The following is a 27,147-nucleotide window of genomic DNA, read 5'->3' as shown; positions in this document are numbered from 1 at the left end:
TTATAACAATTCATATACATTCTTTCCTTCTTTCTTTATACCACACTTGCTGTATCATCCTTTGCTGACTTCGAAGCTGTTGTGACCCCATTCCCCAGCAGAGATCTGCTCACAGAACTCTTTGCACAACCCAGCGTCCCCAGCAGAGCACACAAACTTGATCACTTTAATAACTGTTACACACAATGTCACCAGTATCAACAATATGCAGGCTTTTTCTCCTGCTGGAAGGCATATGCTATGATATAAGTGTTCAAGGGCAGAGCACCTGAAAAAAGCTGATGCATTCTTTTAAATCTTGCTCTTGTTAGCCTGTTGCAGCTATATTTCTCATGTGTAAAGTACAAAAATTGTACAAAGCAGTGCCCATAGACGTGAGTGTACATTTACTGAGCTGTAAAGCAATGCCAGTTACCCTGGCTGCTTTTCTTGCTGTAAAACTGCATTATTTGAAACAGACAAAAAACCATACCTGTCTTTTCCATCGGTACACCTGTGGGTTTGTTTCACCTTTTACAGCACTTTCAGGGCTGGCAGAAATAAGCCATGGCACGTGAACAAAACTTCACTTCTACCTATCAGGACATTCCAGGTGCTTTTCTTTTGAGTGTTCCCGTCTTCATCAGCCTGACAGCAACAGCTCTGCACAACAGCTCTGCACAACAGCTCTGCGGGTCCTTCCTGCTGCTCTGCTGCCCCAAACTTCTCCTGACAGCAGCCTGCTGCCCCAGCCTCGCTATTCAGGGGGGAGAGCTGAGGATCCAGTTGGGTGCTCTCTGCTGGCGCTGCAGCTGAGCTCCCTGGCAATGCAGAAAGGAGGAAGTGGCAGTGAAGGCTGAGAGCTGCACCCTGACCGCCCCACGTCCCGCACAGCTGCTGCCAGCTGAGTCACCTCGCAGGTCGGGTTACAGCAGCACCTGAAGAAAAGCTCTTTGTTTTCCCACCCCTTTTGTCCATACTTGTCAGGAGTGTTGGTGGAGGCTGAGCAAAGGCAGGTGTCAGTGGGCGTCGCAGTTTGGCGATGGAAAGGAGCACGGAGGGGCAGCTCACTGCTGGGCACTTCGTGGCACGGCATGCAGGAGAGGAGAGGTCCTGCTGTGCCACCCACCACAGTCTGCTTGTAGGCAACAGCATGATAGCACAGTATGACATCACAGAGCACATCAGGTGCATAAACCAAGCTACCCTATATTTGTGTGTGTGTGAATCTGATTTCCATGACAGCAAGAGTTACGTTTTCTTGCTTTGATGCTCCTGGCCAATATCTGTGATGCTGTCACCCCCATAGCCTACACCAACCCAAAACTTCTTGTCCCCCCTTGTGTGCCAGATCAGTTTTCTTCATCGTTTCCTGCTCACCTTCACCTGTATCTGTTCCAACACCATTTATACATGGACCTCTCACTGCTATGTATACACTACAGGCATATGCAAGCTGGAGTGCTTTTGGTGGGGAGCGATAAAGATGGTCAATAAAAGTAATGACTGCTGTGCAAGCAGAGCAGACACCAGCTGGGGACAGCCCTGACTCAGTGTGTCAACGTACAGATGATTAAGACAGGCCTGAATGGGGCACAGTGCGCTGCTGGGAGCCAATAGGATAAGATTAGGAGAAGAAAACTTCGAGTGAACAGTGGGGAAATCCTCCCACCTATGAGAAATACTACACAGAAAGATGTTTGCAGAAGGAAAAAATGCACAAAACCCGTTGTCATGGGCAGCATTTACCTGCAAGAATGAAGGGCACATAACTGTTCCCAAACAGCAGCGATCTCCAAGCTGGTTGTAATGCCTCCTCCTAGGGGTGGCTGTCCTGACCCAATCTCTGAAATCAGCACCTTGCTCTGTATCCACAGGGAAAGGGCACCTATGTGAGCCCTACACCCCCAGCTGGGTGTCTCAGTTACACAGCTGAGAACCCAAAGCACTCCTGTCAGTAAGGAACTCATCGAACTCAACAGCTTTCATTCACTTTCAATGTCATGCTTAACAAGAGTGCCCAGGGATGAAACAGCAACAAGGCAACTCACATCTTGCACGTGTGCCAGGCTCTGCTGGGCTCAGGGCTCTGTGCCCACCGTGCTTCGATGGCAAGGTGGAACGGGAATATCTGATAATCCCTGATCCCTGGAACTGGGGAAATCCTTAAGCACGTTAAGCACTGATTACAGTGGTTAGGCTTGGCTAGCTTCAGCGCTCTGACATCAGTGCATTAAGTGATGCATTGACCATTCAGAAATTCTATCACCACTTTAGGCCATTGAATGAGAGTAAAAATACTTCATGGCACCATGACAGCATCCCTGTAATCCGGTGAGAAGGGAATTGTATTTTCACGGCGACCTAATTTCTTCTTCCTAGAAAGCAAGCTATGCAGGATGAGGGGACAGCAAGGTTATCCTAAAGCAAAGCAGGATGACCAGAGCAAGGGCTGAACGCGTGGATGTTACTTTGCAGTAGCCCAGGCTGTGCCCTGCATGTGCAATACAGAATGGTGGGCAGGCCCTCGTTAGCTGGTAGGCTGGGCAGTGCTGTTCTCTCCCTGCACGCTGGTGAACATTGCCCTGCTCCTGCCCCACAGACCCGTACATCTACTTCCTGCAGTTCACCACAGACAGCATAGGGCAGGCTTAGCTTCTGCAGTTTAAAAATAATAAATGCCCACGCCTTTCCATCTAGTTAAATGGCTTGTGACCATCTGCTGAGCGCTCAGTGTCACATTTGTTTATATCTGTTCCTCCCTCTGTGTAGACCTGGGGCAAGGATAGGAACAGACCAGGTCTGGAAAAACACAGTTAAAGTTGCATCCCACACAGCATCCACTGGTGAGAGATTAATGTGGATTTTTGTACTTTGCCTCATTGTGACTCCTTAATCCGGCATATATTCCAAAGAAATAATGCCATTAGAGGATTAGTGCCACAAGTTCATTTGAAAAAAAGGATTTGCAAACGCTGAAATCCTATATTCTATGTACTTAATCACTGAGTATCATTTTGGGGATTTCCTCTCCTTTTAGGAGTGCATCTTTCAATGAAACCCAAGCAAAGTAGCAACTCTGTTTTTGACGGCCCTTATTATCCATTAAGTAAAATTAGCACCCCAAGCACCTGGATGCACTTGCTATAGTCAATGATTGCAGTTATATCAAAGAGGCCCCTGGCCCAATATTTATACAGAATATAATGATTTAGGGTATTTATCTGCTAAGGATGTTCAACATTCTGAGCTCTATAACACACAGTAGCACGCCCTTGTTTACTTCTACCCATGTTCCCTTTCTCAGCTTCGCTCATCCCTAGGTGCAGCCAGCATTCTCCTCTCTGTATGAGGAGACTGAGTCAACACGATGTTATTCTTTCCCCCTTTCCTTAGCATGCATCTCTGCTCCCATTCCCACCTCCTGCACGAATGTCATTGCCTGCAGTAGCTTTCATGGTGCTCTCCTGCTTGGCTCAATCTGCTGCAGGCTGCCTAGGTGCAGCAGGCATTTGCACGGGCTAAGAAATTGCTGGGAATGGAAAAATGCTTATTGGCATTGCTTGTAGGCTCATAGACTCAGAAACACTGTGCAGCACTGACAATTCCCTGGACCAAACACCTTCCAGACTTCCCCACACTGAGATCAGTGTGCATGCCTGAGGATTAAGTTTGGTCCAAAGGACCTGAGAATCCACATTATTTCCTATAAAATAAGTGTTTGACAGTCTAACAGACACACAGCAGCTGTTTAAAACAGATTTCAATGTGTTATGAAAACTATAGCTGATCTTCTTGGTATTTATGTACAACCATAGAGTGGTCACAGGAGAAGTTTGAAAAGGCACAGAGTAACATGCTAAACCAGCAAAAACCTTGGGTTCAGAAATGCATATTCCTCTGAGAAACCTTAAAACAATTTCCCTAAACTTGGTGAGACTTTTCATGGGTGACACTTCTTTGTACTTTTATGCTACCACGGAATCACAGAACATCCCAGAAGGGACCCACAAGGATCGCAAAGTCCAACACTCGACTCCACATAGGAGCACCCAAAATCCAAACTCTGCATCTGAGAGTGGTGACCAAATGCTTTATATCTACCATGCTTGTATTTTTAACACTCTTCTGGCAAGTTCCTCTTTGTGAAATGGAACTACACAAATATCAACGTCTCATTCCCTATTAAAATCTACTAGCCTGTCAGAGAAGATTTTCAGGGCTAGAAAATTATTTTTGGTTGAACTTATGCCAGGATTAATCCCCTTTCAGTTAATCATTCACATGAATGGGTAATCTGCAGAGTTCATGCAAGGCCTGCAAACTATATTAATTACTAGAAACCTAATTAGAAATCAACAGAGTCAAAGGATCAGTGTTACTTCCATACGGTACCATCTGGTACAATGGGTCTGGATAGTTCAGGAAAACCCCATTGCATTCTGCGGAGGCTGAACCTGAATACACACTGCTGGGTTTTGGTCGTGCTCCTCCAAATCCTTATGTTCTACAACAAAGTGATGCTGTGTTGACTACAGAGATAACACTGGCAATAAATCTGGGCAAGAGTGCACAGCAGAAGGTGTAACTCCAGCCCTATCTTTCACATTAGCATATACTTAATGTACTTCAGGTGACCAACACCAAATATTGCATGGGAGCTGTTCAACTACTGAATCACTCACCTCCGGATTCTGCAGTGCAAAGGGAATAACATGGGAATACACTGTGCTAAATCATCTGAGCTAACAGTGATGCTGACTGACAAAGCACGGTCTAGGACAAGTCGATGTAGTCCACTCACCTCCTGCGTCCCTCTCTCTCACTCTCCATTGCTGCTTCACCCTTTTTCCCATTGGAGAAGCTGACCAGCAAAAACAAGACTGCTGAGATACGTATGGATACATGTCTGATTCAGAAACACATCCCCAACACCTGAGAAATCCCATCAAGAACAATTAGACTGTCAAAGCACTGTGGTTGTCACACATCACTACAGCATGCAGCAACCCTGCTTCTGTGCCAGAAATCAAAGACTGGACGCCAGGAATCTCATGAAGTAGCATTCTCCCTTTCCAATCTTCCCTCATTAGATAAAACAGAAACAAATACATACCTGTATACCTATTATTCTGCTGGTTTTGTTTCTACCTCAGGAAGTACTTTCTCCTAGTGTTAAATTTTTCACAGTTTTCCTGAAATGTGGTACACACAGGCTGAAACATCTGATGAAGAACGTCTGCTGATGCAATACTTTGCTCTTAGTGGCAACCCCATATCTTACTAAGCATTTGCTTCAGCCTCACTCAAACAATCCCAAAACATCCCAGCAGAGGAGCTTTCTTCAAGGCTGCTTTGGCTCATCACATTTGGAGTGACAAGCTCCTGTAGGCAGTCACAGACTGAGTGGATTGAACACAAGCTGAGAATCATCTCGGTAGCTAGCATGCTACTGAGGTACCTTGTCAGCTTGCAGGTGGAATTTTTGTTAGACATTTCTCCAGGATTGGATGCTGTGATGGTATCTGGGAAAGGACATTTGTTGGGGGCATTTGTTGTTGTTGCAGTGAGCACCTGATGAACTTCAGGAGGGCGAGCAAGGGGAAAACAAACATCAACTCTCTCGTCCCATGGGCTGACATGGATACTGGAAAAAATTTACCTCTCCCTGCCATTTTAAACTTTGTGATATACTGGGCATTCGTTCTGAGAGTTAACTCACTGATGGTGAGAATTAAAGAGTAAACTGCCGGCTTGAGCAGTATAGCCATCTGATCCTTCTGTTAGCCTCACAATATGCTTAACAGGATTTCCATCTTCTAGTTTTCCCCAGTCCAAGCGGATACACAGCTCTGGGATAACACAGTTGTGGGCTGACTGCTCTCCAACTGACAGAAATATGCAGTTCCTAGAAATCTGTGCAAACAGGCAACAATGCAGAGAGCCAGGCACTTCTTAACCTTCTCGCGTATTTCTTTCTGGAACAGGAAGATTTTAAGTGAATGCAACAAGCATCTTACAAGCTAACAACAGCTTAGCAGGTTAAATGTGAAATAGGTTTATCAGATCAGCGTGCTGCTCTTCTTGTAATTACGTTTTTGCAGCCTGGTTAGAGGATGGTATTGGAGAAGGGCTTGTGATGTCAGAGTGGGGAGGGCTTAGAAGCAGGGATGAGGGCTAATCAAGATAAATTCAATTTGTATTTAAAGTAAACTCAGCGTTAGTTAAGGCAGTTTTTGACATGTTAATCTTGATGTGGTTTAAAAGCTGCCAATCACATTACTGAGGCAGCTTGAAAGGAAGACGTATCGTGAAGGCACAAACTTTTGGACGTTCATGGTGACTTCGTTTTCCTCAAAACTAAGGCCTTCACAATAGCTGTAAGTATACATGAAATAGAAACAAACAGCGCTAGTTTGTAATACGAATAGCTATGCAACATCTTGCTAAGCAATACCAAGAAGTGTATGATTTTCATGTTTTGGTAGCAAAGGCTTATCTCAGGAGGGAAACTGCACAGATTGAAGCAGGCTGTTTTCTTGAAGTGCAGCACTGCACTGCAAGGAGCAAAGTATGGAGTAGTCATGAGTGATACAGAAAAAGTAAAGTCTGTGATGAACTACGTTCCAATTTCTCAGCAATCTGTCATGTGCATATCCAGGTGGAAATTGTATTTGCCTTATAGCATACACTTGATAATTCTGGAAACATTTCAAGACCTATTTCAGAAAAGGAAGCTTTTACTTTGGGAGGGCTTTTCATTGCATGCTCAGTAGTTTTTAAGAAAACTGGACATAAATTGAGTTGTCTGATGTACACAAACCAATGCTTTGCTGTCGTTTCTAACTGTCTTAAAATATTCTTAGAAGCTAAGTGGCTGTTAATCAGTACAGCTGATTTTTTGTGCTATACTTCTTAAAGTGCAATTGAAAAACGTCAGAATTTCACAGGTACTTCCTCGAGTAGTGAATTGCCTAAATCAGTGTGCAGTTTGCATTAATCAATGTTATAATCACACGGATGCAGGTGGCTGGTTTAGTCTGATATACCTACATTACATTTGCCTAATTTAAATTTTGCTCATATGCATAGCCATTATAGCAAACCTGGGGTAAGAGTTTTGAGTGATATATTTTGTAAAAATAGCATCATCATATTATATGAGTTCCTTGTATCTTGTTCTTATCAGAATGTGTGGGTGGAATTAACTGCAGGCTGAGGAAAGCTTGGGCACTATTATATTGCCTTTCAGCTAAAATTTCAAGCTCCACAGTTACAGAATATGTGGATTTCCCATCTCTCCCAAGCTCCAGTGATAGAAAAAGAGCAATAGGGACAATCCTGGCTCAGGTAACTTTGCCTTGGTCTGATCCTGCAAGCTGTGGAACTGAACACATTCTGTCTGTTGAAGGTGCTGACTTCTGAGTTTGTTTACATGATCAGCTCTGCAATGTCAGACTGCTCTTGTGAGGGGAATAAGTTTATGTTAAAGCTTATGACTTTCCATATGAATGTGGAAAATGTGATTTTAGTGTCCTATATCTGATTTGCGTAATCTGCAAATATTTTTTACACCAGTTTACCATCCTTCATTTTGTAATGAAGAAAACTAGCCTGAAAAGATGAATAATACTAATTTTAAAAGCACCATCTTGTTTTACTTTAGTGGTCTAATACACAGTTTCCTCCATTTATTCAGAGATGTTGGGATGTCTGAAGGACACTGGTGCAACACCATATTCTAACCAAACAGAAAAGGTACAGAGGATTCAGCACACGTTTCTGAGAGTCAAACTCTTAGCCAGTGGACATTAGAGTTGTTTATAAATCTCCTAAAACTCACTCACTTTTTTACGGCCTGGTTTCTCTCAGCACTGGCAATGTTGTTGTTTGTACTACTATTTCAGCTTAGTTCAAAGCAAGACAAAAATCCCACTAAAAATTAATTTCATTTGAAAATACTCACCTTGCTCTCTGATCATCAGAGAGTTCTCCATCCCAAGACATTTATTTCCAATACCTAGGAATAAAAAAAAATGGAAAAAAAATCCCTTCTTTATGTTTTAAAAGCAAACGATTACGAAGCAAACAACACAGTCTGGTTTCCTTTTTACTGATCCCACTCAACCACATTTTGCAATCTTTCATCTTCTAAAATAATCAAAGACAATACTGTTTCAATGAGAAGCTATTTTCATTGTTAATTATGAAATAAATCCACAAGGAAAATAAAATGCATCTCGCTTTTAACTCTTTGTATGTAAGCCATGTAATAGAGACCATCCCCCATGAACAGCTGGTTGGGAGACAAGGGCAGGTGAACAACACTGCACACTTTCACACACGATACCCACGTTTGCTGCTACAACCACTACTTTCACTCATTCTTGCTCCAATTTTTAACAAACACAGTGATCGAATGTTAAAGCCTCTGCTCAGCGTGACCTCAGATGGAGCCTTTGGGTGCTGCCACAACCACAGATGTACTCCAGTAGGGCTGTGCTGCAGGACGTGGCCCTGGCTTCCAGCTCCCCAGAGCCCCACCTCAGAGCTCCCTGTCCCGTACCCACACAGCCCCAGTGCTGCCCCAAAGGGGAGGAGGGCTTCTTTTCCCACCACCACCCACCTGCATCACCCACAGGGGGCTCCTGTCGTGCCTCTGTGATGCTCAGCACCACACAACCCCACTTTCGGGTGCAATCAGAGCACGAAGCTGATAGCTGCCCTGGTAGCAGAAAGGAACGGGTCTACCTTCAGCCCACTCCCAGAATGAGGTGCCAACCAAACTTCGCTCCTGAAGGACTGAATTTACCAATACTAGGCCTTGATCCATACCCCAAAGCAGCATGTTTAAAAGAACTCTGACTTGCTGCAATCTTAACTATTAGCTAGATCAAAAATGGTGAGCCATCCACACCTTCGTTTCAGTAAAGGCATGCAAGTAAACTCACCAGATAACACCAGGTATAAATATAGTTATTTTCCCTTCTTTAAGGAATGTATGGTTCTCAATCCAGTTTTAGGATTACACTCTAATCTCAGTCTCTGGACAGTCTGTGCCCACGTACCCAGGATTAGAATTTAGCCCTACAGCCTCTCCAGGAGCACCTTGCCCAGTTAAGAAGACGTATTTCACGGTCCTGGAGGACATAATGTTGGTATCATCATCTTCTTCATTTCCAGAAGTCATTTATTTTACTGATCGTGGTTTCTTGAACAACTAGTCTCTAACTTTAGGACTCCTAGCATAGTTTAAGAACAAAACCCTTGATACAACAGTTAATAACATTAGAATATTAATAATATTGTTTGGTTTGGTTTTTTTTTCTAAACAAATCTGATTTCTCAAGCAATCAGGACAGCTTTCTCTTAAGAAGGGACTCAATGGGAACAGAAATGAGACTATGCATGAGTTGCTTCATATATTTCACCCAAAAGCTTGCATACATGCTTATATTATATGTTCAACTGATTTCTCTGGCATAAATTTACTTGAATATTTGAAGAAATACTCAGCTTCTCCCAAAAAGTTTGCAGATCCTTTCATTGCAAAGGTACACCAAAAATTGTTCTTAAAAATACTAATTACGTGTGTTTGATGTAGATAAAACCACTATTAGTTAATGAAACCTTAAAGCATTTAACTAAAAAATAAGTCTTCCAACAAACCTACACTAGACATAAGATGCTATTATGATACAGACACACAGAACTGCTACAGACATTTTGAATCTGCACACAGAATAATGAGATTTCCAAACACTTCTGGTTCATGAAGTTCGTGTCTTGCCATGTCTTGTCTAATAAACTGAGACAGAATTAGTACTGGGTGAGTGGTTCTGCCTGCTGTCAAGAAGGGTTTGCTAAGGGTAAGACTCTAAAGGTAGAGATTAACTTGTCTTCATCCCTGTAATGTGCTGTACAGCCAGGATTTGTGCAATAGGATCAGAGAAGAGCCATATATGAATGCAACGCCAGACAGCTGGTGTGTATGAATTTATATGAATTTGGCTGTAGGATTCTGAGCTACTCTCAAATCCCAGCTTATATATGTATCAGAAGCATACTTTCCCTGCATCTGATCTTTTTGTTCCCTCTTCTCCCAAAAAGAGCTTTTTTTGTTTGTTTGTTTTGCTGAAGTTGGTTTCTAATATGCTAGTCCCTATGAAAATAGTAAGAGCCTCAATTAAATTTTGACCTGTCAATCAGAGCCCCAGCTAGGTAACTCAAAAAGGCATCAATCCAAACAATATAACATAAACCAGTAAAGTTCAGCATCTCCTCTTGACACAAGGTCACACAGGAGTCTTAACATGAGGATGTTAAGTTAGGTAAGTATCCTACCTGATCAGCTCAGTGCTGCCCTGAACAGGAAAATCAGGGAGGTAAGTAATTTAATACAGATAACATACACATACAAAGTGTGTCATTTATGTAAGATGTGCATCACACGGACGTTCTGACACGAGCCTAGGAAAGCAGCACCATTTGAGTGGAAACAGCATCTGAAGACTTCTACCAGAAATACCAGAGGTTTTTTTTATATATTTGAGAAGAAATCCAAGAGAAGTTACATAGGGCTGACTGGCACAACAGAAAACAAAACAAGATAGAATGACTTTACGGAGCAACTCAGGCGAAAACCCTCCTTTTGGCACATGAGGGCTCCAACACTGGGTCAGTGAAAGCAGTAAGTGACTGCTTCAGTGGGAGAAGATGCAGATGAACTTTTGAGTCACACTATTCCAAGGCTTTTTCAGTATAAGTTGCTGATGTCATGAACTCTGCCTGAAAGCGATGCTGTCCTGAAAGTCTGGCTGTATCTCTATGAGATAATTATCAGTAATGGCTAACAAGCTACCAAAACGTATGGATCAACTGCACCATGGATGCTGCTGTATATGCTGCGTATGGAGCCCCACTTTTAGTGGGAATTATAACATTTGAAAGAAAAACCTCAATTTTTAAAAGAAAGATTTTGAGAAAAGTGCCAGGTAGTCCACTTCAGCTCTGAAAGGAGACTATGAGAGAGATTGTCAACAGGCAGCATACCACACAAAATCCATATTTGTATGAGGAGCTGCATGGGCTGTACAGAAAACACCACCAGGATACTGATGCTAATGGTTTCTCACCAGTTACCACCACTGAGCTGTTGACAGATGTCAAAACAGGAGGGCTGTATTTGATCCCACACGGAGGCTGCGGTTTGGGATCAAAATAGATGGATCTTTTCCCAGCAGCTTTTCCGCAATTCCACACTTCCAAAGCTGCACCAGACAATTTTAGTCACAAGTGTGATTTTATGAGGAGAAAGAAGGGGTTTTCACTACAGCAGCAAATATGTAGAAGCTCCAGGAAGGCCTGATAAGGGTCGTCTGATAAAACCTGTATGTTTTTCCCCAAACTGGGACAGTTCCCCTAGACCGAAGTGTGTCCCCAGCCGTTAACAGAACAGAGGACTGAATCATGCCAGCAGTTCCTAAATAGAACAACTGGCACAGCTTATCAATCATCTGGCAGGTGAAACCCTATTAGTGCTAGCACTGACTTTCTTTTTTTTTCTTGATTTCACAAACCAGTAAGATACAAACCTGTTTCTTTCAGGACAACAACTCAGACCTTTAGTGGTTGCTTTGCACCTTCCTGCCCTGCAGCCAGCTGTACAGGGATTAGGATGAAGTTTATAACTGCTTTGTTTTCCTGAGCATTCAGTACAGAGCTCTCATGGGTGAGCAGAAACCACCTCAGTGACTCATGGATTGATATAGTATGGTAAATACCATCTTTGCAGTTGCCACCTATTTTTTGAGCTGTTGTAAAGTTTAGTTCAGCACTAAATCGCTTTAGTACTGAGCCTTAAAATGCTTTAGGAGCTCAGAAGCACTTTGGCAGCTCAAATGCTCTTCATGAGGCACCCAGCATCCTAAACCGCTTTAAGTTTAAAGTACCCTAAAAAAAAAAAAAAAAAAATCAAATGGAAACACGTCCAGCAGCACATGTTCAGATAGCTATGTCATAAACAAAGGGCATCGTGCTGTTCTTCTTGGTTTGGATACAGTTATCTGCTTCCAAGAACGTAGCACTTAAAACATTTAAAAACATAAGGAACATCTTTATTCTAAGGGGACTCAACAGGTTTGGTGCAAGTATAACCTCGATTCACAGTCAGTATGGTTGAAATGACTAACGTGCTTACCCTTCAGAAAACTCACCTTAAGGCTGACACCAAGGATATTCACCATGCCATGCATGCTCACTGGTTTAAAGGTAAAGCCTGTGGTGGCTGGAACAGCCTTCTGCTCATCTTTATAGCACTGCTGTCTTTGTGGGGGTCACCAAAATGAAACTGATCCCACAGTGGGATTTCATCGTGTGGAACACAGGTATTGACTCAGTAAGACCAAGAGCAGGCACAACAGAGTATAAGAATGAAAATGCATTCCAGCCTGCAAAGTAAGCAAGTTTAGCATAAATATGAGGAAAAATAAAACAAACCAGTGGTAGCTAACAGAGTCCCTGTTTTACACTGATAATCCTGTGTAGATCATTGCCCCCAGATCCTGAGCAGGGTGCTCTGTGATTACTCATTCCCTTGCTATCAGGATCACTTGTAATCTAGCCACCTGCTTGTTTGGGCAGACTCAGAAATGCTGATGCAATCCACCTCAATGAAGTGCAGCTGTTCAACGATGCATTAGTAGTGCAGTTTTCTGTCTGGATTTCTACTGTTCATCTGACTTCATCTACCCATAAATCTGATTTTTTTAATCACTATTTTCATCACTACAAAGCACATATGTTCTATTACCTTTTTCACATCACTTGGCAGTCTGAAGAGGCTGCTGTGATTTGGAACTGCTTACTTCTGCCACTTCTTTCCATCTCCTTCACCTAGCAGACAGGGCCCCGTACGATCACGATTCCCCATTCAAAACAGGAATACCTGCCTTCCAGGCTATGAACTCATGTCACAGTTCTCAGGCTGTTGTGATACACCAGGGGCTGAAATGACATTGGCCTCAAGACATCCTTCTGAACAGCTGATACTTCACAACATCCTGACTTGCCCCACACAGCAAGACCAGGAACACTGAACAACTCAGTATAAACAACAGAAACATTTGCACTGTTCTGAAAACTCAAAGTTTCTTTCTGATAACCAGTAATAATCCCCAAGCACTGAAGGGCATGGCTGTGACTGCCAGAAGGACTACCTGCTTATCTGAGCAATAACTGGAATAACCTGCCAATTCCTTACATCACTGAATGTCTCCTTCCTTTCTTTGGACCTGTCAATCCAGTTCTTTACCTTGGAAAAGCTGCTGCCGTCTCCTTGAAGTATGACTCCACGAGATCACATGAGAAAAATGTCTATCCTGGGGGAACAGGGAGCACTGGAAGAAAAGCACCTGTATCGTCTAGCAAGCGGCATGGCAGCAGGAGGTAAGCAGGAAGAAACCCAATTAACTCCATGTTTGTTTATGGAACTGCTAATCTCTGAGACACCTTTAAAAAGGTATCTCAAGTTTGTCTTAGGAATAACTGGAGAAATATTTCTCCATTAAGGTAGTTAAAAGTTAACATGGGAAATTCTTGGCATCCAGAATTTGATCAAGAGATGCTAAGCAGCTGCAAGAGGGGTCAAGGCCACAGAGGAACTCAGCAACAGAAGTGTTACCTGAGCATTGTGAGGCTCTGCCATACGGCTGCAGGCTCTTTCCAGAGCTTCTGCCTCACCACTGGGCAGGTCCCAGCTAATACAACTACTTTAAAGGAAAATAGTATTAAGAATGAAACTCTCAAGCAGAGAACTTAACATTTCTGGCTAACCTCCTCTGTTTAATAGTGATATGTGAATTATTGCTCATTGTAAGTTGTCCTTCTATACACTTAACAGTGCACATTCTGTTTATTTTTGTGACTGGTTGTATAAAACTGCATTATTTTAACAAAGTGGTTAAGGTAGCAGTGAAGTTGTCTTTTTCTTAGATGATGTTGCTAAGAAAAGTACGATTTGCTAATTCATACAAGAGCTAGTTTTCTGCTAAAGTTCTACTACGGAAAGAATCACTTTCTGTGTGTGCTTTGTGTCAGAACTGCGGCAGCGACAAGAGATGCTCATGAGGAACCAGCTGATGGCAGTGAACCCTCAGCTGATGGGCACAGCCCAGCAGAGAATGCAGGCAATCCCCTCCCAGTTCGAGCCTCGGCTGGTAGACAGGTATTCTGCAATACTTCTCTATAGCAATCCTGCAGATACAGAACAAACAGTCCTGTGCTGTCCTCGAGCACATAAAAATCTTAGGTTATTATTAACTGAAGAACGTCCCTTTCTGTGTCTGAATGCACGTTTGTCTTTCAGAGATTTGTTACCTTCAACTGAAATGACGGCCACAGCCGACCCGAGACAGATCCACATCGCGTCCCACCTCGGGCCCACAGTCCCACAGCACAGCAGCATGCCCAGCCTGCTGTCCAACCGCATCTACCCAGGCCCAGGTAGCGAAGCACTGCCTGCAGCACCCAGGAGCTTTCTGAAGCTTTATCAGTAGTGTCTACAACACAGCCCTGCTGTCCTTTTCCTTTACAGATGTCGCGGAGTTAACCAGATCAATTTACGCCCGTGACAGGGGGCAGTAGGCCCCTGCCCTGCCCTCCCCACCCCACAAAACCATGACACAGACATTGGCAGGTGCACCTAACTACTCACCTGGTGCCAGGCTTCATGCTTCTCCTACATATTCCCACAGAGGCAATGAACACAAACTATTTAATTTAACTCAAAGGCATTCTGACTTCCTGGCAAAGCACACGGTTTGAGTCTTGAAAAGCTCCTAAAGTGCTTCTGCGTGGCTTTGGGGTTTGTGCGTTTGCTTGAGGAAAAAGACTAAAGACTTCTTTTCCTCTTCCTTTAAGGATATGGCTTTCTCCAACCAGAATCCATGGAGGCTGTGGCCAGAAGACAGGAACTGGTCCAGAAGCAAAATATTGCCAGGTATTGCCTGTAAGCTTTGCTGTGAGATGCAGCTGGGATTGGGGCAGCAGATGGAAGTCAGGAACTCGCAGGCTTTGTTGGGGTTTATTGGGGGTGATGGAGATTCTTTTTCACATCACCCAGCAAATCAGAGGGCACTCCTATCTTCGAAGCTATTGAAATTTCTGCTTGCCCCTGTTCTCCTTTATCCTTAAAACGATACAAAGAAAAGAAACCAATCCTCAGCCTGCTTAAAGAAACAAACACACTGCAGGTTTCAGACCCAGCCCCTGAACTCTGGATCCAAACACCCCGAAGTCACAAAAAGTCAAAAGCAAATTCATGCTTTACAGCTGTGCTATCACATGCAATATCTTCAGCCTCCACAGCTGGGCTGTAGAGATGACTGAGCTGCACCTCCGCCCTGCCAAGGGTGGGTGGCAGCCTTCCTGCTGCAGCCAAACAATCTGACTGGCAGCTTACCACAGACAGCCGGCTTGTTTGAATAGCACCAGTGCAATCAGCTGCTGGTTAAGTAATCCCAAATGCCCTCCCTTACAGCCACACCACCTCCATCAACTCCAGCCCCAGCCAGAGCCGTGCTGGGCTCCAGCAATTGCAGCATCCCTCATACAGTAAGATTAAGGTCAAAGAAGAGATACATCCTGATCATACATTTCAGAATTATGGCAGCTGTGTCTAGAGCTCTTCAGTCAGCCAGAATGATTACCAAACCCCCACAGCACAGCACTTGAATCGGCACCGCGTTTCAGATAGCTCCTGCCACACGATAAACCCTGGAGAAAAACAAGTGAGATGTCACGCTCTGCTGTTTACCTCCACCTAAGAGCAGTATGTGAGTAATGCTAATTGGGCAAGATGTACAAGAAAATGGGGCACAGGCAAAACACTGTCACACATGAAAGCAGGAAGTTGGGGATACAGACTGTGGCACAGCTGAAAAGAGGGCAGAGGGAAAAAAGAAGTGGATTTTAAGGAGTGATGCAACAGTCACCTGCTGTCCAAGAGGTTTTCTTGACAATCCTAAGGAGAAGTCCCCCAGAAGTCAGCCTCTCTGTCCTGGTACTCCTATTGCAGTGTTTAGAAGGCTATCTTAGCTCCCTTTATGGGCTTTGTTGACCTCATAAACCCTTTTTCAAATAAGAATATAGACATTCCACTGCAGATTTGTCAAAGCAAGAAAGGCAGCTGCAGCCCCTCTGCTTTGTGCTGTTAGATGAGCTCACTTCTCCCATCTCTCAACTCCACTGGAATATTTACAATATCACTGCCATTTTCCAGTTTTCAGTATAATTTCCTGATTGGAAATATTAATCATTTATTTTCTGTAGCCTTTGGCCCTTGTGACCCCAGAGACACTTCCAAATCTGAAGAGAATGGAACCCCGTTATAATGCCTGGATTGCCAATACACAAATAACACTTCTCTTTTTCTTGTCTGAAATAGTATACAGAGGTATCACATGGCAAGTGTATCTTATCTTCCTTTTAGTTTACTGTATGTACTTGGCAACATATTAAATATAGGCAAGCTCACTATTCCACCTGCAGTATTTATGACATCAAATAGCAATACAGGGCAGAGGGATGAAAAGCAGTACTCTTTTAATCTCTTCAATTATATCTTGGCTTTAACCTGACATGAAAAAAAGAGGTGATTGAGGAACCGAGCTGCCCTGACTGCTTGTGCTCTGTGTGTCTCTTAGAATGGAGATGGAGATGAGTGCCATTTTTCAGCAAAAAGAAATGGAGAAAGCTCATCGGAAAGGACTGCTGAGCCTGGAAGCACCTTTCCTTTACCACGGGATGCCAGCCAGTCCCATCGCTTTCCGTGGCAGGCACAGGCTGCCCGAAGGACACCTTCCCAGTGACCTGTATGTTCATCGTACCACCCTCGACGACATCCACGGTAACACCATGCTGATGGCCACCAGCCCGTACCCCCCCGTCAGCACCCTGCAAAGGGAGAGGGGCCGCCGGCCGGGGAGGAGAGCTGCAAACCACAAAGCTGCAGACTGCGGGGCCAACGGCACCAAGAGCCAAGCTGAAGACAAAAGTACAGACCTCGCTTCCACGGTGGTAGATGATGAGAAAGAAGACAAGAAAGAGGCGGAGGTGGAGACGCCAAACAAACACGAACAAAACAAAAATCAGGTGGAGCCGTCAGCAGTTGTCAAAAACTGCAAAGAGTTGGAGCAAGACTTGAGAAAAAACTGTGCTAATCGTGAAATTTCTGCTGAACCCAACAGCTGCAACAACACAAGTGAGAAGGAGTCTAATAGCTCCTGTGCTGCTTTTGATGACAAGTACATGTACCCGTCTGCCGTCCCGTTCTCAGCACTACCATATGGATTTCCAGTTCCCAGCAACCCGCTGCTACCTCCAGGTTTGTCAGGTCTCCAGATTACAGTTAAAATGGCATGTCAATAGTCATTATCTCTATTGAATTACTCTCTTATTTCTTCCACTCCTTTAAAGCAAATTTGGGTACAACAGTCATGGCAATTTGATACAGAACTCACACGCTGCAAAAAGACTTGGTAAATCCATGTCACCTATGGTAAAGACTGGCTTTCCCTATCTGCAGACCTGCAGCTTGCTGGCACAGTGGAGGTTTCAGGGCTTTTTTGCAGGGCAATGCAATGGCACAGTGAAGTTGGCAGCACCTTAGGGTTCCCCAGAGTTCTCTTGGATGGGATGAGGAATCCCATTAAAGCTGTACTGCTTTAGGAAAACCTTGCCTTCTATAGGAAGTCTACATAAGACACAGTCACAAGGACTGTACAATAATCATAGTTTCTAAAGCTTTGAGGCTTTTAAATGTACAAATGGCACAAAACATCCCAGTACCTGACATGAGAACAGGCTGGGGTGTTTGTGCAGGATCATTTACCAAAGATACCATCTCACTGAAAAAACAAACGATGCATGTTAACTATTCAGTTCCTGTCTGCAACAGGAATTTAAACAAAATCTCTGGATGAAGGTAAATCAGTGGTAAAGTACAACAAATCAACAGCATTGCATAATGCTGTTGGAAATGCTGCAGTGTGCTTTGTACATTTAGTGACTGGTATGTACAGTGCATACAGCAAATAAAAGCAAACCCTCCAAGACCAGTTACAACTATCAAATGACTTTGGCGTCAAGGATTACTGTATCAGTGACTACACCGTGCTGTTAATGTAGTGTACATAATCTTACATCAACATTCTTTTCCTATTGGTTTGCCAGCAGAATTCTACAAAAATAACATCTGTGTTTCCTCCTTAAAGCAGCACATGGCCTGATCCTGAACGGAGAAGACATTTCCACCATTGAAGACATCCGCAAGTGGACGGTTGATGATGTGTACAGCTTCATCATTAGCCTCCCAGGCTGCTCCGATTATGCCCAGGTGATGACAAACTTACCTAATGGTCACAGTCACATTTTAAGGTCTTTAGGATCATCTGGATTTAAGATCGACAAATAAATACGACAAATATAGAGGTTTACTAGTTGTCACCATGTTACAAAACAACAACCAACCAACAAAAAACAACAAATGCACCAAACCAACACTAAGTAATACCAAAAGATTACTAAGTCCCCACTTGCTAAAAACAAGTAGATAAGCTACAGGAAAATGTGCAGATGTCCATATACCTGAACAAAGGAAATCACACTGCAGTTACGAGAGAAACGTGAAGATAAAACACTGAAATTATTTCCTCTGTTTGTTGTCTACAGCTCAGGGTTAAGCATAAAGAATAACTGGTGAAGTCTGTTTGAGCACACCTCGATGTTATTTTCTTTCTATCAGATATTCAAAGACCATGCTATCGATGGAGAAACCCTCCCACTGCTAACAGAAGAACATCTCCTAGATACCATGGGATTAAAACTTGGGCCAGCGTTAAAAATCCGCTCTCAGGTAATATCAAATGTACCAAAACTAGCAAGTCGTGCAGATGTGAAAGGCTCAGAAGCTATCAAGATATTTGCTCATTTTCCCAACTAAACCACATTTGTTTCTCGTTCATAAGCTCATTGCCATAATAGCTGGGGAAAAGAAATTCCTCCAGCATGGTTTGCTTTTGCGTCTCTGCATGAAGCAGCAGGGGAACAGTGGAGGTGGGGGTGTCAGGACTGACAGTTTGAGAGATGCTCGGGGCAGATTCAGTACACAGCAGTGCTGGAGACTGGGCTGAGGCTGGTAATGCAAAGATATTTGATGGATTTACTCCTTGTATTCCTCTTTGTCCTTCCCCACTGGTAAGAACCGTTCTGATACATACTTGCTTTAGCTCCAATCTGACCTTTAAAATCCACCAAGTAAAGGTTTCTACAGTCTTTCTGGGAATAGAATCTTAAATGATTTGTAGAGAGGCTGTCCCTCTATGTTTGAAATTTTCTGCTCTTACTTTCATCGTGGATTTTGTTACTTTTGTTAACCACTGCTAATCCTTGGAGGCGGTGGGGGACTAGGCAGCTTCCTGGCCACGTCTCTGGCATTGCTACACAACAGCCAACCCTGACATTTAATGACAGCAAAACCACCTCATGAAACAACCACTGAGATTTTGTTTCTGTCTTTCAAGGTGTCTCGACGTCTGGGCAATGTGTTCTACATGATGAACCTTCCCTTGTCTGTGCCCCTGCCTCCTGCTCCAGGCAAACCCCCAGAGCAGCCCTCTGACATCACCTCTCCTCTTCGCTGCAACAGCAGCGGTGATGCGTTGGACAGCCCCTGCTCACAGGGCCTGGAGACTTCAAAAACAGTGGAACAGATTGTTTCAGAAAGCAGGGATCATCCATGTGATGCAGACGGACCACAGGCTGACTTCCAGATGATCACTTTTCAGAAGAGTTGAGCTGGGCCCAAGACATAAAATGTTTCTAATAATACAGGAGCCTTCAGTTACCAGGTGTCTGAGAGGGTAGCTGCAGCCTGAAACCTCTGCAAGGGATTGGGAGTGAATGAAATCAGCTGCATTGTGGTATCTGAAAAGCACTTAAAAACATAGGACTACATATTAGTGCAATTACTTTCAAGTGCAATTCATTGAATAGGGTATCAGCACAATTAACACTGCTGAAATCTGTCAGAGGCTCAGAGCACACTCCGTACAGTTGTGCAGGCTGCTGAGGAACTACCAGGAAAAGCTAAAGCTTATTACCAGGGTTTGAATCTGCTTTGTGTGACTGCATAGGTGAGCAGAGCTCTGAACAAAGCAGAAGCAGACTGCTGGGAAGACCAGCTGCAGAGACAGCCACATCCTGGAGGCAGCAGCTCAAAGCACCCTTCCCCTTGCTCACCTGGGCAAGCCATGGAAGTCTTTCCTCAGCAGCATACTCAGCATTCTTCATAAGATGAAATGTGCTTTCTGCTCTCTCCTGCTACTGATGGTTAAGTATCTCACAGCAAACATGAACCACAGAGTGGAGTTTTTAGCTAGAGAAAAATCCCCAGCATTCCATAATGAACCCTGTGTGAATTATCTTCATTCCCACACTAGGGGTTCTGTCACAGGCTGCTCTTTCACTGAGGTATTGGAACTGTCCTCCACCTTCCTCTTTGAAGAAAACTCGACTCTGAAGGGCACACAAATAGTTTTGAGAAAACTAAGTCTTGTAAACTGAGTGCTGATCGATTGGTGATCTGCTGTTTGTTGCCACTTCAGATTTCCTCTCCTTTGTTTAGTTTAGTTTAGTTTAGAGGCCACATGAAAACCTCTTAAAAACCAAGAGGTGCACTATTGTGTAGATGGTGAGTGTTTAAATGCTTGAGGAGGAATGTTCTTGTATTTTAGACTGTGGGCACCTGTTTTTCTGCTTCAGCCTGAGAAAAAATATTTTATTATTTTTGATACTGTAAATCAAACATTTGTGCAGTAGATGAGATGAGGTGAGAAGTTAGCAAGAGTAACTTACAGTGTTCTTCTTACTGTGCTGTCTGAACTTGGCAGCCTTGAGAGGAGAGGCAGATACCTCTCACATTCCTCTCCTGAAACAGCAAAGTCTTGCTGTAAGAATTCAGTACGATTCTCCTCTGAAAACTCTGCCACCATCACCAGTTACAGCAGTGCTGGGCTCTGTGCTCATATCTTCAGATACTGTAAGTAGGGTTTATGTTTTCAGGTTTCATTGATAAATTCCAGTTAGGCCCAAAGGAAGAGTGTGAATTGCTATAGAACAAAATACTCCAAAGATGCAGACATACCCTAAGGCAATCTCCTAAATGAGGTGCTGACCCTTATGCCTGTGATCTGGTGAAATTAATGAGAGTCTTTCCATTACCATAAGAGTCTGGTTTATGTCTTCTGCATCATCTATGAGCATCTGTCATACAAGGTACTGTTTACTGGATACTTAATAATATACAGAAAATTATAATCCGAAACTGGAAAGCCTAGATATAATTCCAAGACTGTCTAAAAAACAACTACAACAGCGGAAGTAATCTTGGAATGGCCATTAGTTTGCTGTTTGCTTTGTCTCAGTGAATTTCAGTGTTAACATCTGTTCTCTTCCATATTTTTTCTGTTTTTCTAAGATTTTAAAATTTAGTAAGGTGGAAAGAAGAGTTTTATAATAATTTGATAATAAAAAAATGTTTACTTTTGCAGATTCTGGAAAGCACAATTATCACTGTAAAGAAGTCATAGTCTGGCTGTAATGTTTTCACGTGGTATTTTAACATGTAATGCCTCAGATTACTGACACCAGAAGTTTCCTTTCACAGTAGGTTCAACTCCTGTGATTTTCCTCTTTCTGCAGCAGATTGTTCGTGAACCATCAATGAAAATGAAAATACTAGAAGATATTTTTATATAGTCAACACGTTGTTAAGGAAAAAAAAAAAAAGCACAGAAGCATCAATACTGTTGGGTGTCTGAAACAAGTTCTAACTCTTCTCTCTTATAAAACTGACTAACACACGAACAATGTCACTTATCTAATTAAACACAATTCACGTGTTGGTTTTCAAATGGTGTCCTACCTCTCAAGCCCTCGGTGCTGCAGGACCAATCCCAGCTGGGGGCCCACGGGGCCACACGATGTCGCTGCCCAGCTATGAGCACTTGGCAGAGGCAGCCCCCAAGGGTGTCAAGAACGGGGACGTGAGCAAACACGGCTTGTTTTCCTGAAGTAACAGCAGAAGAGCTTGAGTTGAAATCCTATGTGCTAGGGAAGAAAGACTGAAATCTGGTTCTGAAGAATGTGAGCGCTGTTTTTGTAAATGGCTCAGACATGAACAGTTAGAAAAGCAGAGAAAGCTGGATCAAAGCATGACAAGCCTGACAGTGCTGCAATTAAACAAGTATAGGATCCTTTGCACATCCCGGGCTCTCCTTCCCAGAAATCCAAACGGGGGACACGTCAGAGCAGCCACAGTGCAGCAAGGCCCAGGCTGCACTCAACGGCAGAGTGAAACTGGAAGGAAATAGATTTACCTAAATGGACACAATCTGTTCTATTTCTAACGTAATGTTACTAATAGTTAAACTTTCCCCTCTGACAAACACTTCAGAAAGAATAGAAAAAAAAAAAAAAAAATCAAAACATTAAAGATACCGAATCAGTACACACAGCCTTGCTTTCAGATTTTGATGTGTTTTTGTGAACTATGCTTACAAGGAAACACTCGAGGCTTTGCTGATTCTCAGCAGCCATGTGAGCTTTATGGCTTCTAATGCTTATTCCAGCTGCAAAAGGGTGCAGTTAGCTACTGCAAATATGTAGCAGAGCTGGAACAACTGTGGAAGTCAGTAACTTTCTAGTGACTACACCACCACTGCACTTGTTTTTTTCTGCAATGCTATTTAAATCACAGAGGAATGCATATGATGCCTTATAATAGCATATGATGCCTTATAATACACATGCCATCAACAGAATTTTTGGACTCAACATCTATTGTGCATTAGGCAGTAGCAGTAAGCTGAATCAGAAAATAAATTTCTAATTGAAGTGGATAGATGTGAACATATGTGGATAGAAATCTTTACTTTTAAGAGTGCCATCCTTTGTTGCATGAGGAACAGGAAAGTACATAATTGAGCTTTCTAAACACAACCCAGATGCACAAGCCAACTAAGAAAGGCTTTGGACTGCCATGGATATGCAGTGCATTTTACAGGCCGTGTGAATAAAATTCAAAGCCCTGTGCAGCTTTCAGATCACACAGCTGCAACAGAAAACTGTTGTGATAACCTTCCCTAAGGCCTCCTTTGTACGTAAGCTATTCATTCTACTCCTAATACAATATACAAAACTCAGCACTTTTTTTTGCTGAATCAGTTTCTTCCGTGCTTTAAAATTTGCTGTACTGTTTGCCATAGCAAATGGCATCAGCTCTAACTTCCATCAAAGCAGGTACTCACTTCAACCCCTTCCAAAACCTCTGGTCTGAGGAACAAGCACAATTCTCTATGAATCAGCCTATCTGACCTGATATTTTCATCTAAGCCGTTCATTATTCACAGGGAAATAACAGCTCGGTGAGGCTGGATGTTCACCACAATTCTCCTTCCTGTGATGCCCAGTTTTGACTAAGCCCTTCATGCTGTAATATATGGCCATATTGCTACAGTAATTTAAATATAACACAAACATCTGTTATGGCAAAGGAAAAACTCACCTCTCCTTTCTCATCTGAGGCCACAAGGATTACTTTGTTACTTGGCCTTTATGCATTCCTTTCCTTTGTCCCACTGCCAAGTTTACCTAAGCCTGCACTCACCCAAGCAGCTATTAGTTCTGCTACTCTCTGCATGGTGTTCTTAAGCCAACAATCTCACTGCTGATAAGAGAACAAAGTCTTATCTAGATCATACAAAAGAAGAACCTATACATAGGTTCTCCGCAGCCCAATGTTATACAGAGAACAATATTTTTTCCCTGTAACACAATGAAGACATGAATAGATGTTTTTCTTATACAAGATTTAAAAACCCATATGTGATGTCTGCATACGTGAACTACTGAAATAAAAGCCAACCACCCACAACAGCAAACAGAAGAACCCCTCGTAACCAAGGGGAAAAAGGAAAGCATCAGGCCGACCTGAGTTTCATCTTCTGATTAACCTTCAGTTACAGGGTTAAAACAGCTCTGCTAGAGATGAGTGCTGCTCAGCCTGTGATTCATGGGCTTCCAGCAGGCTCTTATTGAAAGACAGCCTGCAAAGCAACCACCCGCTTCTGGCTGAGTCTGTTAATTTGAGAGATGTAAACATCAGAATCACATTTTTATAGAACAAGGATTTTAAACTCAAATACTGGTAGTCATAATAGGAAACTTGTGGTTTTATAAAATAACATTTAGCTTTTCCTAATGCTATGTCCTTTGCTCTTACCATTCTTCTCCTCCTCTTCTGCCACTGCCAAAAAATACAGATGTAGAAGCAAGTCTTTTTTTCCCCAAAAGCCTCAGCTGGTTCTCCAGCAGAACTGACCTCAGAGGATTCACCAGCCAGAGATAAAAGTATATTCTTGCAAGAAACAAAAAAAAAAGCTGGCATTTGAAATTGATGAAACTGATTACATAAGGACTAGAATAAGAGGAAATTCATGTTTGCTTCAACTATGTTTTTCTGTAAGCTATGTGCGTCAAATAATTCTGAGTTATACAAAAATGAAGAGTAACTGGCAAGAGTGGAAGTATTTAAGAAGAATCTTAGTGAAAGAAAATTCTGACGATATTTCTAACGAATATTTGTTGCTCTGCTAAATTAAAAGCTAAATGGCTAACTCAACATTTATAAGCTTCTGTGATGGAGGTGACTCAGGATACGTCTACACTGTACTGTGCCTCTGAGTAATGGCTCGTGTTTGTGGGTGGATGCTAGCTAAACCTGCCTTGGAAGTACGCGTTGCTGTACATTACAAGGCACATATCCTTCACATTTTGAATCCATAACCAACGCTGAAGCTGGCTGGATAAGACAGGAGGTCACTCCAGAATGACCTCCAGCACGTTATCACATGCAGATGTCTATGAAAAGGCTCCAAACATACTGTGAGGGAATTTCTGCATCTTTCTTGACTCCCTCTACAGAAGCTCCTCCCCTTCTTCCTCTTGCTCTTCCCCCTGTCTGCCTTCCTGTCTGTCAACATAACAGCTGAAGTAACTCTGATTTGTGTTTTCCTGTCTCTTCCCTCAAAGCCAGAAGGATTAACAATGGGCCCAACTTCATAAAAGCAAATGGTTTGTTCAGGAGAACAGATATTTTGTCAGACTTTGTGTTACCTCAATTTCTGTATTGCAGAAGGCAGTGTGACTCAAATGACAATTTGTGACATGCTTGCCAGTAATTCAGTTGACAACATGTAGATTTGCATTTCTGGTGCATATTAACTATGTCATAGAGGCAAGGCTGTATCATCTTACAGATCCAGGATGACCAACACTGGTCCAAGACAATGGGACTACCAATAGTGCACATGCCAATAAACTGCCAAGAACAAGTGAATATAAGGGTATAAGAAAATATACACCAGAGAGAGTAGAACACACCTGACTCAGTGTCCTGCCTAAGAAGCCAATAAAGGATACCAAAAGCAGCATATAAGAACAAAAAAAAAGACCCCAAAAACTCCTTTTGCCTCCAGGGCTCTTACACAGACAGCTAGAGATGATTTTTACAGTTAATAGCTCATGATGCATTTTTGTTTTGTGAATATATCCTTTTTCTCTCTTTCTTTTTACAAACATTTCCTGCATCCCTACTACCACATTAGATCACACAGTAAAGAAGAGAGAAAAGAAGGTAATGAAATGCTGTGGGTTTTGCTTCAGTTGAAGAAGGAAACCACTCCACTTGCATGCAATATCCTTCACAACAGCAACTCAAGTGGTCATGATTCTGAAACCCTACTCCAACAGAAATGGCAGTTGTCACTTAAGAGCCTGTGAACATCTTGCATGGTTCTGAAATGCTCCTTTTCCAGCCTGCCCCACAGTTAACAGGTACACTAACCTTAAATGCAGCTGAACCTTCCCTTCCATTGCCTGGTTTTCTTGACTCTTTGCCACTTGCTTCTCCTTCGTTCTCTGGCTGTACTTGTGACTACAAACGAGCTCGTTCCACACAAGATTCAGTCTTGACAGGCTCTGTGTTCAAAATGACAGTGACTGCTCCACTCAGCGCCTCACACTGGAGGATACATCGCCTGTATCACCCTCCCTTCTCGGTGCTTTCCAAAGATCTGCTTGAGGTGGTCACTTTGCTCACTGTGCCGCACCAACGTGCAGCTCAATGCCCAACTGTGCTCAGAACTGCTCCTGCAAGTTACTGTTTCTCAAGCTTCAGACAACTGAAAAGCTCTGTGAAGAAAATAAAATGAAGATTAAGCAGAAGCCCAAAGTGCTTTTTTGGAAGCTGGCATCTTTCTGTACTGGTGTCCTATCACTCGTGTGCTTTGGCTGCCAAGCCATGGTTCAGCACCAATGGCAGGCTGTTATGGTTAGTGAGCCACCAGCTACGGATGGCTGGAAGTCTCCCTGCAAGTAAGCCTCAGCCTGAGATGTTTGGGCATCACTGTAAGCGAAGCACATCAAACAGCTGTTAAGATTATTGCCTTTTATAAACGTATCTTTGACTAAATGTATTCTGCCTACAGGTTACAGGAGGTTGTTTTATTGTCATCATAAAAGCCTTCAATTCTGTGTATTTGTCATTTTCTCTCTCCAGCTGTACTTTTTATAGTTCTCTCTGCAGTCAGACAGCTTAATTTGTAACTTGTGTAACCGTTCTGCCCAGCAACAGCACCGGGAAAGCGCTCGGGAGATGGAGTACCAAAAACAGCACCAGCACGGTGATTCAGGGCAAATTCTGGAAGCGATGTCGGGTTTTTAATTACCTCGTTTTCATCTCAGAGGTTCCACCACAAGGCCCGTACTTTTCCATCCCAAAGTGCCACGGCACGGATCGGGAACACGGGGCCAGGACAAATCGCCACACGCTTCACTAATTGCAGTGACCTCACGACGAAAGCACGCGGGGCTGCCTCGATACAAAGCCTTTTTTCTCTCCTACGGGCCGCTTTGTGCACGGAACCGCACCCCGTGCCAAGCAGCTCCAAGGGCGGCAACGAGGCGGGTGCGGCACGTGGCTGCACGTCGCTCCGCGGTGCGAAGGAACGGCCCCGGGGGAGGGATGCACAGCGGCGACGGACGGGCGGC

At 43.3% G+C, this 27,147-nt stretch overlaps 2 protein-coding genes across 5 annotated transcripts in view; one reads left to right on the top strand and one right to left on the bottom strand.

The window, feature by feature from the left end:
- Nucleotides 1-27,147, bottom strand: part of LRRC31 (leucine rich repeat containing 31) — a 43,623-nt gene extending 16,476 nt beyond the window's left edge. For 2 of the 4 annotated variants that reach the window (XR_004160868.1, XM_031554998.1), the window contains exons 1-4: nucleotides 26,826-27,147; nucleotides 25,943-26,289; nucleotides 7,946-7,999; nucleotides 473-5,957 (exon numbers count right to left, since the gene is read on the bottom strand). Coding sequence is in view for 1 of the 4 variants with exons in the window: in XM_031554998.1 (XP_031410858.1) it covers nucleotides 473-485 (13 nt within the window). In the remaining 3 variants the exon portion in view is untranslated. Of the gene's footprint in view, nucleotides 1-472; nucleotides 5,958-7,945; nucleotides 8,000-12,194; nucleotides 12,282-25,942; nucleotides 26,290-26,825 lie in introns of those variants that run through there. The other 2 variants (XR_004160870.1, XR_004160869.1) reach the window with 2 other exon arrangements.
- SAMD7 (sterile alpha motif domain containing 7) lies at nucleotides 12,421-22,499 on the top strand. Its single transcript, XM_031554999.1, has 7 exons — nucleotides 12,421-13,425; nucleotides 14,077-14,481; nucleotides 14,899-14,977; nucleotides 16,683-17,362; nucleotides 18,252-18,373; nucleotides 18,782-18,892; nucleotides 19,560-22,499. Exons 1-7 carry the CDS (start codon nucleotides 13,323-13,325, stop codon nucleotides 19,830-19,832), a joined length of 1,773 nt encoding a protein of 590 aa, XP_031410859.1. The 5' UTR covers nucleotides 12,421-13,322; the 3' UTR covers nucleotides 19,833-22,499.

The sequence above is a fragment of the Meleagris gallopavo genome, chromosome 11 (genome assembly GCF_000146605.3).
Source record: "Meleagris gallopavo isolate NT-WF06-2002-E0010 breed Aviagen turkey brand Nicholas breeding stock chromosome 11, Turkey_5.1, whole genome shotgun sequence".
Taxonomy (NCBI): Eukaryota; Metazoa; Chordata; class Aves; order Galliformes; family Phasianidae; genus Meleagris; species Meleagris gallopavo.
Note: the sequence above shows the minus strand (reverse complement) of the source record. Positions and strands in the feature narration are given on the sequence as shown.

What these genes read in the sequence shown, in the direction of transcription:
- SAMD7 (XM_031554999.1), top strand. Translation starts at nt 13,323, where the DNA reads ATGACTCCACGAGATCACATGAGAAAAATGTCTATCCTGGGGGAACAG. An exon ending in AAGCGGCATGGCAGCAGGAG is followed by an intron (nt 13,426 to 14,076) that starts GTAAGCAGGAAG and finishes GCTTTGTGTCAG; the next exon opens with AACTGCGGCAGCGACAAGAG. An exon ending in GCTGCTCCGATTATGCCCAG is followed by an intron (nt 18,374 to 18,781) that starts GTGATGACAAAC and finishes TCTTTCTATCAG; the next exon opens with ATATTCAAAGACCATGCTAT.